This window comes from Colletotrichum spaethianum, assembly GCF_022836535.1.
Source record: "Colletotrichum spaethianum MAFF 239500 DNA, contig07, whole genome shotgun sequence".
In the NCBI taxonomy this organism is placed as follows: domain Eukaryota; kingdom Fungi; phylum Ascomycota; class Sordariomycetes; order Glomerellales; family Glomerellaceae; genus Colletotrichum; species Colletotrichum spaethianum.
The window spans coordinates 19,323-35,365 of NW_026054777.1; the positions used below are offsets into that span (position 1 = coordinate 19,323).

The following is a 16,043-nucleotide window of genomic DNA, read 5'->3' on the forward strand; positions in this document are numbered from 1 at the left end:
TATGTCAAGCTGGGATATAGGTGAACGAGGCAACCGGACGCCTTGTTCTCTGCAAGTTCAGTTGAGCCGTGGAAGAGTCGCCATGCGAGGGGGTGCAAGGCGAAGGCGGAAAAAGGGCAGGCACGATTGGTTGTGATTGGGTTAGGATCCAAACGTGGGAGGGAAGTGGTAGCAAGGCGGGGTGGGAAGCAGCAGGCGCGAGAGGGTTAAAAAAAAATAGGTCGCAGGCACGGGAGGGTTAGCCGATGAGATGGATGGCGAGCGGGCGCGCAAGGAGCTCTAGGGAAGCTGCAAGAAAAACTCTGGCTCAAAAGTAAAGGCAGGCCGGAAATTTCTCAGAGCTTATCCTCTCGAGCTGCGAAAGAGGTCGATTGGACAGGAAGTGGGAGCACTGTCGGGCCTAGGAGCCATGGGCGCCGAGGTGTCGTTGCGGGCGGAGTGTCGGTGTGTCGCGTCAAAGTGTGTGTGCGGGAGGGAAAAGACTAAAAGCTGTGGGAGCCCGAGGTACCAAGAGTGAGGTGAGGTATTGAGGGAAGTCGCGTGGGGGGGGGGGGGGGAAACGAAAAATTCCAAACGGGCAGAGCGAAGAAGGTGGCATTTACCTCGCCCACAAGCTCCGCAAGGCTGGGGCCTTCCATTGACAGGGGAGGCTGATTGCTGGAGATTGGGAGTTGTGGCCAATGTGGTCTTGAAAGGAAAAAAACGGTCGGAAGCTGCGCATAGCAAGCTAACCTCATATGGTAAGTCAAGTGGGCGGCGTTAAACCAATCGGGGAAACTGTGCCAATCGACCACTAGACACTGTCAATCGGCACGTACAACCCTTTGCTCAGGAAAAGCTCTCCACCTTAGCTTCGTTGACTCCCGTCATCAATGAGCAAGCAATGCGTCTGAGCACGGTAGCGAGGTGAAAGAGGCCACAGGTCTGAACACCAGAGCTCATTGTATCCGTCCAGACACGAAACACTTCCAATGATTGTATAATACTGTTTACCCGAGTTTCACCTCTGTCAAAATTCTCTTAGTTTGAACCTTGCTATTGGCAACGTCTGTTTGATCCCTCGGCCCTCTACGTACGATGAAGCTGGCCGCAAGCTTCCTTCGTTCTGTACGCCCAGCCTTGGGAAACCCTCTCGTACGACCCCTGCAACCTATCCGCTGGGCCAGGTACCAAGCGTTCGAGGCGGAATTCGACTCCGAAGAGCTCGAAAGGGCGAGATCGTGGCACAAGGCTTTCGATGGCAGCCAGCTTCCCAAGGGCCAGACAACGTACGCGCGTTCAAGCGGTCCGGGTGGGCAGCACGTCAACAAGTAGGGTTTCGTCAGCTATCAACTGAGACTAGTTCTAACTTCTCTCCAGAACTGAAAGCAAAGCCGTCACTGTGTGGCCTGTGAAAGACCTTTTGCCGGTTCTGCCGAAACTGTTGCATCGGGGCATTAGAGAATCAAAATACTATACGGCCAGGTCGGATTCTCTGACGTTGCAGGCCCAGACGCACCGGCAGAGGGATGCCAATACGGAGGAGAATCAACAAAAGCTCGTTGACGAAGTCAAGAGAATCTTTCAGGAAACCGTCCCTGGTGAGACGAGTCCGGACAAGAAGAAGAAGCACGCCGAGATGTGAGTTGGCGTGTCCGAGTTATGCTGTAAGAAATGAGAGGCTGACAAGCTTTGCACAGCGCAAAGTCATTCAATGAGGGACGACTCAAGCAGAAGAAGCAGCTGAGCTCCAAGAAGCAGAGTCGAAGGCCATCGTTCGACTGAGCGATCGAGCTCAGAGGTTATCGGGATGGCTGTATGCGTTGCATGTGCGGTCGAAATCCCATCCTAGGACGCGAGTAATGAGCCTTTCGACCCAATGAGCGTGACGCTGAATCGCGGTATGCTTGCCCGAGCTCTGTTTTTTTTGGTTCGCCTAGCTTAGCCCAGCAAAGTTGACTGAGACATCCACACACCTGTCCGTTGTGGACATCGAGAAGCAAAAGGAAGAGGTGGGGTAAGGTCTAGACTCCAGACTTCAGGCTTGAGCCAAGGTGCGGCCGGCCGGCAATTGCAGGGACCCTTGGACCCTGAACTTTGATTCCAAGAAATGATGGATATGTAACAAAAAACTGCAGGACTGGAATTCCTAACCTAGCTACGAGGTCCGGCTCTGAGATGTACTAGGAGTCGGCAAGGACATGCAAAGATAATCGGGTTACTGGGTATTAAAATGATGCACGGCACTCACTTATGAAAGAAGAAGAGAAGGCCTCAGACGACAACGACAGATAGGGGCTGGGTGCCGAATACGGCGAGTGGAGGAAGATGGTATCTGTTGGGTGTAAGACATGTGTATAGACAACTCTCATACCTAGACGGAGATGCTCACTGCAGCCAAGCATGTCCAAAAAGCAGTCAGGGCTGTCACTATGGGAGGAATCCCGCGACTCCTTTGCGATTGTTAGCCTGACACGTGCCTATTTCTAGACAACAAGAGGCAGCCTGGCGTTCTGCTTATTCTGCTGATGGGACGAGGCTTGCTGCTGACTGCCAGATGTCAGAGGAACGGACGGTAGAAGGACTGGATGGGGGCCGCCTTTGAGCGAGTGTGCATGGACCGATTGCCAGCTGGAGTGGGGAAATCGGCTACCCCTGTCTCGGGGAAGACTGCGTCGCTGCGGAAATCCCATCTGAGACTCCTGGCTTGGCCCGGGTCGCGCCATCATCAGCCTGTCCCCGTCTTCTATCCCATTCTCGAAACTCCAGTACCGCTTGCTCGCTTCGTTGTCCTGGCCTGCCATCGTCGAATGAATAAAGCAGGTAGATGAAGGCGTAGAAGGGGCCGGTATCTCGAAGATGGAGTGGGGGACGACCCCTAGACAAAGCAGTAGGCGGAACACGAGCTCGACCTGCTTTGGCTGGGTCTCGTCCTCTCTCGGCGTGATAGCGACACGTCTCCGAGTTGCGGGACCTCGATTCCCTGATGTCTCCAGCTGAAAGGCCTGGATCCAGCAGGAGCAGCCATCAGTCGGTGCTATGTGCTAGCGCAGTAAGGTAGTGCCTCCCGCCGAACCCACTTTGTTCGTCTCTCTCCCGTCCAGTCCATCCCATCCAGTCTTGCTCAATCCTCGAATTTCCCCTTCTTTACATTTCCCCGTCCTCATCCTCTGCCTTGCTCATTTTCCCATCATTGCCCAGCATCCTCTCCGCGCCTACAGTAGTGTACGCCTACCATCGCGTGCTCGAGGCCTGATCAGATTGATCTGCGATCCAGCGTCATAGTGACAGCGCATCACATCCTTCATCTATCTGCTGGGACTGGTGTGCCGATTTTTAATCCCTGCTCGCATTGGCCCCGCGGGACCCCTCGAACCTCGACCCTCGACCACCTCCACCTCCAAAGGGGAAAGTCGACTCGGACAGGGACCGTCGATCATCAAATCAGCCCAACAATCTATCCAAACACCTGCCGTGCCCAGTTTGTCAGCTGCTCGCTCCTCTGAAGCCATCTTTTCCAGAATACCCCCAGTCCTCGACTTCTAGCCTCACCCGTGTTCTTTTCTTTTTTGACCGACTCTTCCTCCATTTTTGCGACTTCTCCCGCAGCAGTTGCGCCTAGCTTCCGCTCAACGAAGGAGCTGTCAACTCTACCAACGACATCGGCCCCCTGTATCCGTACCTACCTTCGAGACGACCCCCAAAAAAGACCGACCGACTTTCGCCATCGGCTTTACCCCGCCAACGTCAACCCTTTTGAACTCGCAACCACCAACGACCCGACCGATTTTCGCTCCCCGGACAATCGCCTAGCCCTCGACCGGTGGGTGACGTTCGCGGCCTCGATCCCCCCGCGTCTATAAACCCGTCCTCACTGTCCCCTTGAGCCGCAGTGATGGCTTCCACGGGCTCCAACGGGGCTTCCCAGCAACCTCAGGTTCAGCCCTGCAGGTACAAGGTCGGCAAGACGCTGGGCGCCGGCTCGTACTCCGTCGTCAAGGAATGCGTCCACATCGATACCGGTCGCTACTACGCCGCAAAGGTCATCAACAAGCGATTGATGGCCGGCCGAGAACACATGGTGCGCGCTTTCTCCACCTATATTCGTAGACCAATCGACAACCCAAGCTGACATACCCTTTCTGTCGCAGGTTCGCAATGAGATCGCAGTGCTGAAAAAGGTCTCGATGGGCCACCAGAACATCCTGACACTCGTCGACTACTTCGAGACTATGAACAACCTCTACCTCGTTACCGACTTGGCTCTTGGCGGTGAGCTCTTCGACCGAATCTGCCGCAAAGGCAGCTACTACGAGTCCGACGCCGCCGACCTGATCCGCGCGACGCTCTCCGCCGTAGCTTACCTACACGACCACGGCATCGTCCACCGCGACCTGAAGCCCGAGAACCTCCTCTTCCGCACACCAGAAGACAATGCAGACCTCCTGATTGCCGACTTCGGACTGAGCCGCATCATGGATGAGGAGCAGTTCCACGTCCTGACCACGACATGCGGCACTCCTGGCTATATGGCTCCCGAAATCTTCAAAAAGATTGGCCACGGCAAGCCCGTCGATATCTGGGCCCTCGGCGTCATCACCTACTTCCTTCTGTGCGGTTACACGCCATTCGACCGCGATAGCGATTTCGAGGAGATGCAGGCCATCCTGAACGCCGACTACAGCTTCACGCCCTTCGACTACTGGCGCGGCGTCTCCGACCATGCCAAAGACTTCATCCGTCGCTGCCTCACCATCGACCCGAATAAGCGCATGACGGCGCATGACGCCCTGCAACACCCCTTCGTCGCCGGCTACCTCAACAGCGGCGAGGGCGAAGGCCAGAACCTGCTGCCAACCGTCAAGAAGAACTTCAACGCGCGTAGGACGTTACATGCCGCAATTGATACCGTTCGCGCCATCAACAAGCTTCGCGAGGGCCAGGCCCATCTGATGGATGGCGCCAAATCGCGCGAGCCTGCACGAGGCGCTGCGGCTCTGAAGAACCAGCCGGACGTGAGGAAAGACGACAGTGCCATCAGCATGGGTAGCCAGCGCGACAAGGACTCGGGCTATGGCACCCAACCCGAGGCTGACAGCCAGAATGATGTTGTAATGACAGACGCCGGGCCGGTGACGAGCAGTGTGCCAGCCAGCCTGCGGCCAGGCAGCGAGCAGAACAAGGTGGTTGAGACGAGCAAGGGGTTGTGGAGTGGCCCTGCATTGCGACGATAGTCTCGTCAAAGTGATGTGCCGAGCGTGAAGGTTACGATTTTCCAGGATGATATGTACGGCGCAGGCAAAGGTCTCCCTTGTGAGCTGCTGAAGCCAGCTGGGGGTGTTGAATCTATCAGACTCGACTGTCTGGTGAAGGAGAGTTCAAAGGGCATCTTCGCGTACATGCGAGGGGGTCGTGCAGTAAGGAGATCTGGAGAGGTGAAAACAGCGGCGACAACTTTTACACTGCCACACGGCATCGTTGGCTCTGGTGTTACAGAATTACCTGTAGAGAGCGTGAATAAGGGGATGGACTATTTTGACGTGATAGAAGTGGCAGGAAAACAAGATACCTCGGGTTGATGTCCGCGGACTGGCTCCGTTATTGGACGACACGATACACACACAAACAACGGGCTGGGCTGATTCGCGGCACCATTCCCTTTTCTTTACGTTTTTGATGTTCGGGCAAGATTCCTATAGGCATATTTTGAGAGGCCTTCGATACGTAGCCCGTTTAATGGCACGATACAAAGAGATACAGGCACCCACTCTTAAGTGATGTTATTGGAAGCATGCACGTCCTGTGAGTGTCAGTCCCCTTTTGACGCATTAGTTGAATGGGAAACACTTGCGCCCAGTGTCCCACAGATAGGTGAGTCGCTGCAAGCCGCCCAGAGTATCTGGTCGAGTGCCTGGTGAATCGCTATCTGTCCTTACTTGAGCTCTATCTTGAGCAGGCATGGACTCTGGTGTTCGAAAGAAGATTCTAAGGCGTCAACTTCATCTTAACTGAATGGAAGTCAACCGCGCAGCCGCCACAAGTATTGCTGCTCAACCACCACCAGCAACTCTAGTCCTGCATTTATAAACTCTCTGCACCCGGGACTTGAGCATTGCACAATGAAAAGAGCGAAGTCAGAAAGCGAGTGGTTGAGTCAAAGAGCATTGGGTATTCTTATGCAGTACATAGCAAAAGTCTTGACTATCTTGATCCGTAGAGGAAGCCAAACTGGTAAAGCGGGAGCAATTTGCTACTTCCCTCCCGAAAAACCTACATCTTTGCGCAGGGCCTCAGCATTCATACACGGTCGACCCGGAAAAGTCGCTCGCCGGCTGCGCAACGGGGCACGAGGACCCGCAGTTCACGCAGCGCTGGACGGACCCAAAGTAGATCTCGGACTTGCTGCAGGCGTCGCAGCGGCCCTGGACAATGTTGTAATAGTTGCAGTCGCGGCACCAGGCCGCGGACGCGCCGGAGACGAGGAGGGCGGCTGCGGAGATGAAGACGACGAACTTCATGGCGGGCGGTGGGGAGGTGGTATGCTTTTCTGCTTTTGGGGAGTGGGTTGTCGAGGTTTTGATGTGAGAGTTGCTGGCTGTTTTTCGTCAGCATGTGCGGTGGGTAGTAGGAGGCGTGGTTGCAGGTGTTGTGTTCGAGGTCTTACCTGGGTGTGAAAAGTCCGTCTGAAGTCTTGGATGGTGAGAGAACAGACTGCACATATGACAATGCTTAAGGCAGCCAGAGAGAATTTATAGTTGTTGTAAGGTCCATCGGATGAACGGGTGTTGCTGGCTTTGAACTGATACTACATAGCAGGAAGGTTTGTCACCCCCGACGGCGGCTTTTCAATACTAGACAACCTTACTCCTGTGAGAACTCAATTGAGAGAGCAGCCAGTGTGGGTATTCTTACAAGCGTTAGAACCTAGTTATATTACAACTGTATTGTTCAAAGGCTTCTGCTGGGGAGGGGGGTTTGGTGATAATCTCCAGCGGAGTTGAACTAGAAGCGAAAACTCCGGCGCGGTGGGTGCTTCTCACTTGCACCCCGAAACCTCATTGCCGACTTATATCTCTGGCTCGCTCCAGTTCTTTTGTCTGGGCTCTCCATCTACTTGGTTGTGCGGCTTTGTACGTTCATAACGGATATATGATTATGCACTATCACAGAGTTCGACGGTAACTTTAGGCATATCTGGCAGGGGAGCAGTATAGCCGTTTCGACATATGAGGCGACGAGAATCGCCTCTCTGTCGCTTGTCGTGCCCTCGGCTTTCGGACCACCCTGGTCCTTTCTTCGAGAAGACGCCCAGCATAGTAACAGCTCGTTCATGCTGCTCTGGTCGAGAAACCCACTTCGCACAGCCTCTCAGATCCCCTGAACAACGAAGCTTACGTCCACATGGACGGCAAGACGGTTTGTAGCCTGACTACAGAGACATGGATCTGTGAAAGATTCTTAACATACTATTACATGCGCGGATACCCAGAAGTACCCTATTATGGCTATAGGCTTTCTCGGCGAATATTTTGAGCAGCTGCCTCAATATACGTGGCACTCTTCACGAATGCCTCAGAGAATTGATTAAGTAGATTGAATGACCACTTGAATATTGGCTTTGAGACGTCTTTCTAAATCTGACAAGAAGTACACTGATGAGAAGCAACTGAACTAGTCTCAACTATTCAAGGTTGTAATTTTTATACACCCAGCCTCTTACTTAGCCAATGCGCGAATTGCACTGACTTTTTATCACAAAGCCTCCAGTGTATATCAGCAAGCCAAATAGACAGAAACAACATGATAACAAAGGTAACAGTCCAGGCGACGCCCATGGTATACCCAGCGTCCACCATCTGATACCTCAGGCCCCAGGTGATGGAACTTCTGCCAACGCTTATGTGCACTAGATATAGGGCAAAACTAATCTCACCCAGGTACAACATCAATCGCGAACTAAGCGCGCGTTGTAGGACAGGCAGGTTGTCGAGCGCCGCTACTAGCGCTATAGCCGAAATAGATGGAAAGAAGTACGTGTGGTCTATGCCGGCAGTGGGTACCCAATAGAACCACGAATACCCAGTGGCTGCATAGGCGTTGCCTTTCTGTGGCCAGCCGCCCAAGAAGAGAGCGAGCACAAACAGCAGCCACGAGGCGACATCAGCAACTTTGCGCCATGCCCCCGTAAGAGGCGGTAGTTTCTGCCGCACATGCCGGATGTCGGCAAGGATCATGCCCGCAAGAAACAGGCACGGCTGCCACTGGCTGAGGTTGAGGAAAGCGAAAAGAAGCCCCAAGACGCAGGGGCTTCGCACCAGAGCCGATACCCGCGCAAAGGCCAAACAACACGTAAACACGAGTAGCGATCCTTGGTACTCGACATATAGCGTCCAGCCCTGGGGCATGACTGTACCGGTAGTGCTCTGGGTGATGAGCGTGAACAGTGTGCGCCAGACGAATGTTATCGAGGACCAAATATCGTCGGACACGGGTCCGCTGGGGTCTCTCATAGGGGCCGAGTAGTATGCCCCCTTGTTGATCACAATGGTTGTGACGGCGAGGATTGGGATGACGGGCATGTAGAGCCGGAACGGGCGGCGGACCACGCTGGACGGGAGAGATCCGATGGCGTCGGCGCTCTGCCCGGCGTGGGATTTCTTCAGGGGCTATACGTGAGCGCAAAGCCGCTGATGACGAAGAATATGGTGACCATGTAGATTCCGCAGTACGCGAGCCGGATGAAGGGAAGTTGTATCAGGGAACGATCCTCGGCCGTTTCGCCCCAGCCACGGTATATCCACAGGTACTGCACCAGACGTTCGTCAGTCAAAGGGTATACGTTGGTACACTTGGGACACTCACATCATCTGTATTGTGCCCGATGGTGACGATGAATGATGCCAGGCCACGCAGGCCGTTCAAATACGATGTTGGGCTGGCCATAGGGATTTCCCCTTCCTTATCAACATGCCCCAGTGCGCGGGCCAGAAAAGACGGCAAAACCGCCCAACATATGCGTCGCACGGCGTCTTTGGGATGCCAGCTGGAATCGTAGCTCCACGCGCGAGGTGGTGATGGCATCGCTTCATCTTCGTTGGATGGCAGCTCCATTGACCGGTTCCTTTCTCCGTCCTCACGCAGAGCGATGTATGACTCGTCCGAACGGGCCCCAAAAAACCAGCCACGCACGTTGTTCAGGGACTCCTTCGACATGTTCGCTTAGGGTGATCGGTGACAATAGGACTAAAGGAAATCGCGAGTTGGCCAAATGTCAAGATGCTTTCGTTCGGGAGCTGGTCAGGCATAATAGCAATTTTCCTGCCCAGCATAAAAATGACCCGGCTTGGCTCTGGTACTCATAAGTCGGCAAACAAAAATATACTTTTTTTTTGATACCAAGACATAGTTGTTCGAATGCGGTTTGATCGCATGCTGCCCCAAGGTTGGCGATACGGCAAGTAAGGTTCACCTCTACGCACAAAAGAGACTTATAGTCGGTTTCGACCAATACCTAATTCGCATTAGAACTAGTCTTTATGCAAGTGTCTTGAATGAAGGCATACAGCTTGGACAGAAGTTTCAAGACTTATCACATCGTTTGTATATGGTACAATACTTTAGGAACGTAGATCTTGTGATCTCGCTGATTTAGGGGGGCCAGTGGTCTTTGAATCAATTATCCCCCGACCCCATATTGATCACCCTGACTTGGCCATCTTGGCTTTTCTTTAGGCTTCCGCTGGGCTTCTTACCGAACTTCTGACTGCGGTCATTGTCAGCAAAGCGGCGCTAATCAATATCAAAGGCTTTTCAATGAGGGGAAGCCATGTCTCCTAAAGTTGGCAAAATCGATTTTATACCTTCAGGCTATTGATAATTTTCTTTTGTCTCAATACCCATAGCACTGGAAACACGAGACTTCTCACTTCCTTCCAATTGCACGCCAGAGATCATTACATTTGCCGCCGGGGAGACTAGGCAATTAGATCCCCAGTTTATCAAAAAGCAGAGCTTGATGTTCGGCACAAAGACAATGGTATGCCAGAATTATGGGCATTAGGCGAATGAGTTCTGTTTGCGACTTCTTCAGAATAGCTAAGATCCTAGTATTGTGAGGAGCAACCACAAAGCCCAGGGCCACGCAAATTGATGATGTCAACTTCGACCCATTTACTTTCACCAGCAAACTCAAGTAGTCATACATAACAGCGAGCTTTGTCTGTATATTACTGGCCAGAAAGATCCGGTGGGCTCTGGCTCATCAAAAGAATTCACAGAGAGTAAATCTTACAAAGAACTTGATGCTGAGCTGATCACGCGAAAATACCTACGCGTCCCACAGCCACACAATATAATGCATCATTTAACTTTTTGTAGTCCATCAATTCTCCACATAACCAGCGGGCTCAATGCACTAAGCTTGGCCATGATTCGACAAGGGTTTTAATCTTTTGGTTGATAGTGCTGTGTTCCACAAGGAATTGAATATTTCCCCAACGCCATGTACGAGTATGACACGTACGTACGTTGCATCTTTAAGCTCCCATGTCAGACATCTTACAACAATCAGTAGTCCATAATAGGAAACAGAAAACACGAGATTTCACTAGACGGTCTGGAGTAGCAGAAAAGATGTTTTAAGAGGAAAGCCAACGGTATTATGTAGAGTCGCTCCCTGGTACTCAAGAGAGAGAAGCAATACAAAGATAGCTTGTTAGGTAGCGGGCTTTAAGAATACTGGCGAATCAATAGCAGCTCCTCTGATGCCTATCGGATCAGCGACAGCAAGGTTCAATTCAGGAGCAAAATCTTCATACAGCTACGTACCGAAAAGGCGGGCTTCAGAGCATTACCATAGTACCCTTCATATATAAGATCTACATTCACGAGTCAGGCTTAGCCCAGCCCAAGCATTTTCAAATACGAGCCTCTCGCTTTCAACGTCATTTTCTATTAATAGAGGGAAAAGGCGTATAAGATGCTCAATTGCTCGATAGTATTTCGAAGCCGCTGATTGCTCAACACACCCTTTCTACATCACTTAGCTTAACACCGCATCTCCAATTCCTGTCTCTCATCCATTTCCACAACCTTTCAATTGGAATCTCCTCACCTATTAGAAAAGATGCAATTCAAAATTCTTATCGCTTGCTTGGTACCTATGGCTCTGGCCGCGGAAGGGGACATCTGGAATATTTCGGGCACCTGCTCCGCCGACCTCACCTGCGAGATCGACACTCAGTACGCCAGCCCGGAGGTAGCTTGCGGAAACATGAACGGGAAATTTGCCGGCTCGGGCACCAACGGGAGGACGAGCTGCACTCCTGTGAACACTAAGTGCACGTACACATGGCAGTGCTAGGCGTCAACTACCTACACCAGTACAAGTAGGAGTTGACGGTTTAGTATCCAGTCACAGTGTCTCATAGAAGGATTCAGTGAGGGGCTTATCATATTTGACTTCGTCGGCGGCAACCAAAGTACCCGGGTTTGCACGTGTTTGATTTCTGGTGGATATCTCTACCCAACACCGGCGTTTGATTTAAGGGAAATGAAGAAGGAGCAAGTGAACATCAGACAACCGAAGGCATCTAGGGAAAGACAATGGCCATGTTCATTGATTTAGAGCCAACTTACGACATTGGTTTGGTACGGCGGCAACACGTTCCTCGAATCTGAGCATTTGCTATCGGCCAAAGTACACCCGTGGGCCAGCCCTTGCTTTGAGAAGAGGGTGAAAGTTTTTTAAGGATTATCGATGAAGTGTAAGGGAGGGAAACTATAATAAAATATCATATCTACGTCAGTTGTATCAGTTTGATCTGTCTTGCAGCGCGACGTCCTACCTACGTTGAGAGGCACCAATAAGGACTGAGCCAACATGCCTTGTCTCTACCCTTCTATAACTATTCTCACGTTTCCCTGATCTCTCTACATTCATTGCTACTATATAATTAGCCAGATATAATCTCATAAATTAGGTCCTTTGACCTGAGGCCAACCGGCCGACGGGGCACCACTCTTCGCAGCCTAGCCGCTCTTCTTAGCTGATATTAGTAGGGCGGAACTATATCGACCCACTCTGACGAGGTTCAATTCCATTTTGAACTATACATTATCATATGTAGCCCCTTTAGTATGAACTGAGAAGAGAGCCCTTACTACGTATAGTGGTGATAGGTTCACGTACATGACTAAGTTGAAGATCCATCCTCAGAACCTATGAGTATCTTTTTCAGATACCAGAAACACGACGGGCCATCCGATCAGACATTCTCTCTGATTATTTAGAGACAAAATGATCAAAATACAAGCTGTTGCAAGCATAATACGTGTCCAAGCTGTACTGTGTACATCCTAATCTAAATTGAAGGGCGGCAGCCTGAAAACTGCACTCACGAAGGCGATTTAGGTTCGGAGGTGTGCTGCGACTTAAGCATCCGCTACCTCTCGATGGATGCACTGCGCATTTTACAAGACGACAACAGTTAATCAACAACTCAGAATCTGTGAAAAGTAATGCCAGCCTGTTATAGACGAGGAAAAAGCTGCAAAGAAGCCTGCCGGTCCACAACATAGTTTCTAGGTGTCGATAAGATAAGGACCAGTTTCAAATGAGCAAGAAGGACTTCGAGAGGCCGAATAGGCAAAGAAGAAGCACAAAGTGAACTTCTCAGTGGACAATGAGGTCCTTTTAATCAAACATGATAGGAATATCAGATCACTTCGTCGTTATAGGCACTGAAAGCCTCAATCAGGTCGTATGAGCTGAGACAATACCGTTCCAGAAGTACGTCATATATACAAGGTAGAGTCTAGTTAAATATGGTTCTTTTTTCAACTCCTCAAGATTTGAGAGTTTAGATCCGAGCATTGCTTTTAGCTAACGCCTATCTGAAGCTTCATTAATAGTGAAGCTTCCCTGTTTGCAACCCGGCGCTAGCAAAGAGCCATTGCGATATGGGAGCCTGCGAATAGGGGATTATAAGTAAAGTTCACTGGAGCCTCACAGTAACATATTGAAGAATGCTCCCTACAGAATATTTCGTATACTTAGTATACATGAGCATGATAAGGCTCCTCAGTTAGGCATTTACTGAAACTTGATAAAGACTCAAGGAGAAAAGGGTCTTTCGCATTGTATGTATTTCAACTCTTCAGGCTCTTCCCCATCTCCGTTGATGGACTCACGAACGTGTAACCTAGTGACTCGAATGGCCATTAAATCATTTCAGGGAACTCCAGCACGACTCTGAACAGTCGAAGGTTTTCTGCCAACTTCTAGGCCAAGACTCCGCAGCAAAGCTTCCGGGCCAGGCTCCCGACCGAGGAAGTCGGTCATCATCTCCATCGCATTCCTGCTCCCACCGGACTCCAGAATCTCCCGCCGATATCTATCCCAAGCTTCCGGGCTGCGGGGGTCCCGAGCGAAATGCGTCTCAAAGAAGTCTGCCGCAAAGGCTTGAGCACTAAGGGAACCATGACTTAGCTCCCAAGCATATGAACACGAGAGTACCGAGCCATGCGACTGACGGGAGAATATGCGCAGAAGGGGTTCATGGGTGGAGTGCTAAAATAATGCAGCACGTACCTCAGATAGGCGTAGTATCCCGCGTCGTACAGTGAAATGAGATGTGTCGAATGGACAATTCCATAGCCTCGTTTGTCTGGGTTGGGCTTCAAGGTGAGAGAGTCGTTGAGGTCATTGTACAACTCGACTTCGTCCAGATCTCTTAGTACCTGGGTGGACTCTTGGGTGTTGACGGCCAAGTCAAACGTCGCGAAGACCCTGTCAATCATCAGCGGGCCCTTCAAAAAGCCCTAACTATAGCATTTGCTATTCGCCCCCAAAAGCAATTGTACCAGCCTCAAACTCAACTGGTCAGGAAACAACTCACAATTGTCGCAGAAACCACAATCCTCGATTCAACTCCCAGCTCTCGACCAACCTCTTTACAAGCTCCTCCGGAATCTTTTCCGGCGGCGGATCTTCCCCGGCAGGATGCTCCTTTTTCCACTTAGACATGTACGCCGCGTCCACCCGCGTATAATGCCGGCTCATCTTGATCAACTCTGCCGGCATCCAGCACCACTTCTCCAGCATTGTGCTGGGCGCCTCGCCGAAATCGGGCGCGACGCGCGTGCCGTGGAAGCGGGTGTGGTTTGTCCTGCTGACGAGGTCGTGGAGGCCGTGGCCAAGTTCTATTGGACGTTAGCAGGCTTCGGCTAAGTCTCTGGCGAGAATAGCCCGATAGCACCGCCAGTGGGTCGAGGGGTGGGAAGGGTTGAGCACTTACCGTGAAATAAGGTCACTACCTCGCGGTACTTCAACAACGCGCAAGAAGCTGCCGTCGGGGGTTGGAATGCACACATTAGGACCGTGGCGGGGTATACTCTGCTCCCATCGCGCCTGACATACCCCTGAGATCCAGTCAGCAAAACTTGCTTTTATGGCCGCGTCCTGAGCCGACTTACGCATTGCAAGTTGACGTTGCACGCCGTACGATACTTGCCCTCCCTCCAGAGGATATCAGCATAGAGATACCCCACAAACTCCCCCTTTCTCTCCCCTCTCCCCTCCCAGACGCCCCAAACCTCAACCTCCTTATCCCAGACCTTGCCAATCAGGTCCTCTTTAGCAACCGCGACGAATTCGAGGCCCAAGAAGTCGGTAAACAGACCCAACATGGTAGACAGCGTGTGCCTCAGGGGAAAGTACTCCGAAACCCTCTCATGATCGACATGGCCCTCCTCTTCGAGAAGGCGCGTATAATATTCAAAATCCCACGGCAAAATCACCCTCCAGTTCTCGCAATCTTTGCCTCCACCAGCAAGTGACCGCAGATGCTCCGCCTTCTTCCTCTCGAGCCTCCTCATCTCCTCCTTCCCTCTGGGCATCAGATTTTCTCTCAATCGCTCCAAAAAGCTCTCGACCCATCTCGTCGACGGCGCAATCTTTCTCTGCATCCGGAAATCCGCATGGCTCTTGTACCCTAACAATCGGGCATTCTCGTCTCTCAACACCAACATCTCCTTGTATAGCGGTACGTTCTCGGGAAACCTGTGATCAAACGCAACATACATCCGCCTCCGTGTCTCTGGGTTGCGGGCATGTCGCAAAACAGCGTCATAATCCGCCCGCTCCAACGGCACAAACCTTTTCCCCTTCTCTTCGGGAACACTCTCCGTCCCAGTCTTCCATCTCTCCATCTCCGACGCTGGAACGCCTTCCAGCTCTGCCTCATCAAACCACAACCCACCGCCCCCCTGGTACAAATTCTTTCGAAACTCCCCCTTCAACTCCTCAATCATCTTCCTCCTCTTGAGATAAACCGCAATCCCCTCCCCATCAAGAACCCCATGCCCAGTCTCGCGATAATCCAGCCACAAATCCTCCAATATCTTCCTCTCCTCGCGCCCCAGCTCCTCATTCCTCTCTCTGACGGCACGCACGAGCTCGTAGACCCCCTTCATACGCAACCTCTCCGCCGTCGACGCATCCCAGAGCCTCAGCCCCTCCTCGACGGCCTCCCGCGTGGCCTTGTCCGGCCCAGAAAAGCGGAGCAGGCCAAAGACCCCTGTCTCGCCCTGCGTGCTGTCATCGGCTTCGAGGAACGGGGCGATGACGTTAGCGAAGGTAGCCTGGGAGGGGGAGATGGTTGCGGCGGCACGTTCACGGGCGGCATGCTGAGCTGCGAGGATGCGCTTGACCATGGGGACGATCTCATCAGCCTTGGGAATGGTGGGCAGGGGTTGTGGTGGCTTTCGGGGCATGGTTGCGATGTTGGTTACGTTTCGACTTGCCATGTTGATTGTGGAATGATTGATGTTTGAGTGCCAAATCATCAACTTTGGATATCCCGGCGAGAGCCGACTACGCTGAACTGAGATATATAAATCACTCCTGTCGTGCCATCACGAACTCATCGCTAACTCCTTACGGCAGGTCAACATTTCTCCTTTCCAGTTCCTGCCGGTCATCCATTCCCACGTGGCTCGCTCACCCAACCCAATCCATCCCCTTAATACCCCCAAGGCCACCAGAAAAAGCCTCATCACGAGGA

At 52.0% G+C, this 16,043-nt stretch overlaps 7 protein-coding genes across 7 annotated transcripts; 3 read left to right on the top strand and 4 right to left on the bottom strand.

Annotated features, from left to right (window-relative positions):
* Nucleotides 1–1,077: 1,077 nt before the first annotated feature.
* On the top strand, nt 1,078–1,764 carry ColSpa_03449 (uncharacterized protein; the record flags this gene model as incomplete). Its single annotated transcript, XM_049269661.1, has 3 exons — nt 1,078–1,268; nt 1,360–1,620; nt 1,680–1,764. 3 exons carry the CDS (start codon nt 1,078–1,080, stop codon nt 1,762–1,764), a joined length of 537 nt encoding a protein of 178 aa, XP_049125618.1.
* A 2,110-nt stretch (nt 1,765–3,874) lies between these two features.
* On the top strand, nt 3,875–5,213 carry ColSpa_03450 (calcium/calmodulin-dependent protein kinase cmkB; the record flags this gene model as incomplete). Its single annotated transcript, XM_049269662.1, has 2 exons — nt 3,875–4,060; nt 4,131–5,213. 2 exons carry the CDS (start codon nt 3,875–3,877, stop codon nt 5,211–5,213), a joined length of 1,269 nt encoding a protein of 422 aa, XP_049125619.1.
* Nucleotides 5,214–6,269: 1,056 nt separating this feature from the next.
* Nucleotides 6,270–6,497, bottom strand: ColSpa_03451 (uncharacterized protein; the record flags this gene model as incomplete). Its single annotated transcript, XM_049269663.1, has 1 exon — nt 6,270–6,497. One exon carries the CDS (start codon nt 6,495–6,497, stop codon nt 6,270–6,272), a length of 228 nt encoding a protein of 75 aa, XP_049125620.1.
* A 1,182-nt stretch (nt 6,498–7,679) lies between these two features.
* ColSpa_03452 (uncharacterized protein) lies at nt 7,680–8,558 on the bottom strand (the record flags this gene model as incomplete). Its single annotated transcript, XM_049269664.1, has 1 exon — nt 7,680–8,558. The coding sequence occupies one exon, from the start codon at nt 8,556–8,558 to the stop codon at nt 7,680–7,682; it is 879 nt and encodes a 292-aa protein (XP_049125621.1).
* Nucleotides 8,559–8,638: 80 nt separating this feature from the next.
* ColSpa_03453 (uncharacterized protein) lies at nt 8,639–9,192 on the bottom strand (the record flags this gene model as incomplete). The annotated part of the gene is made up of 2 exons (XM_049269665.1): nt 8,639–8,785; nt 8,842–9,192. 2 exons carry the CDS (start codon nt 9,190–9,192, stop codon nt 8,639–8,641), a joined length of 498 nt encoding a protein of 165 aa, XP_049125622.1.
* Nucleotides 9,193–11,140: 1,948 nt separating this feature from the next.
* On the top strand, nt 11,141–11,341 carry ColSpa_03454 (uncharacterized protein; the record flags this gene model as incomplete). Its single annotated transcript, XM_049269666.1, has 1 exon — nt 11,141–11,341. One exon carries the CDS (start codon nt 11,141–11,143, stop codon nt 11,339–11,341), a length of 201 nt encoding a protein of 66 aa, XP_049125623.1.
* A 1,869-nt stretch (nt 11,342–13,210) lies between these two features.
* Nucleotides 13,211–15,753, bottom strand: ColSpa_03455 (saccharolysin; the record flags this gene model as incomplete). The annotated part of the gene is made up of 5 exons (XM_049269667.1): nt 13,211–13,448; nt 13,571–13,768; nt 13,878–14,181; nt 14,277–14,400; nt 14,455–15,753. 5 exons carry the CDS (start codon nt 15,751–15,753, stop codon nt 13,211–13,213), a joined length of 2,163 nt encoding a protein of 720 aa, XP_049125624.1.
* Nucleotides 15,754–16,043: the final 290 nt, after the last annotated feature.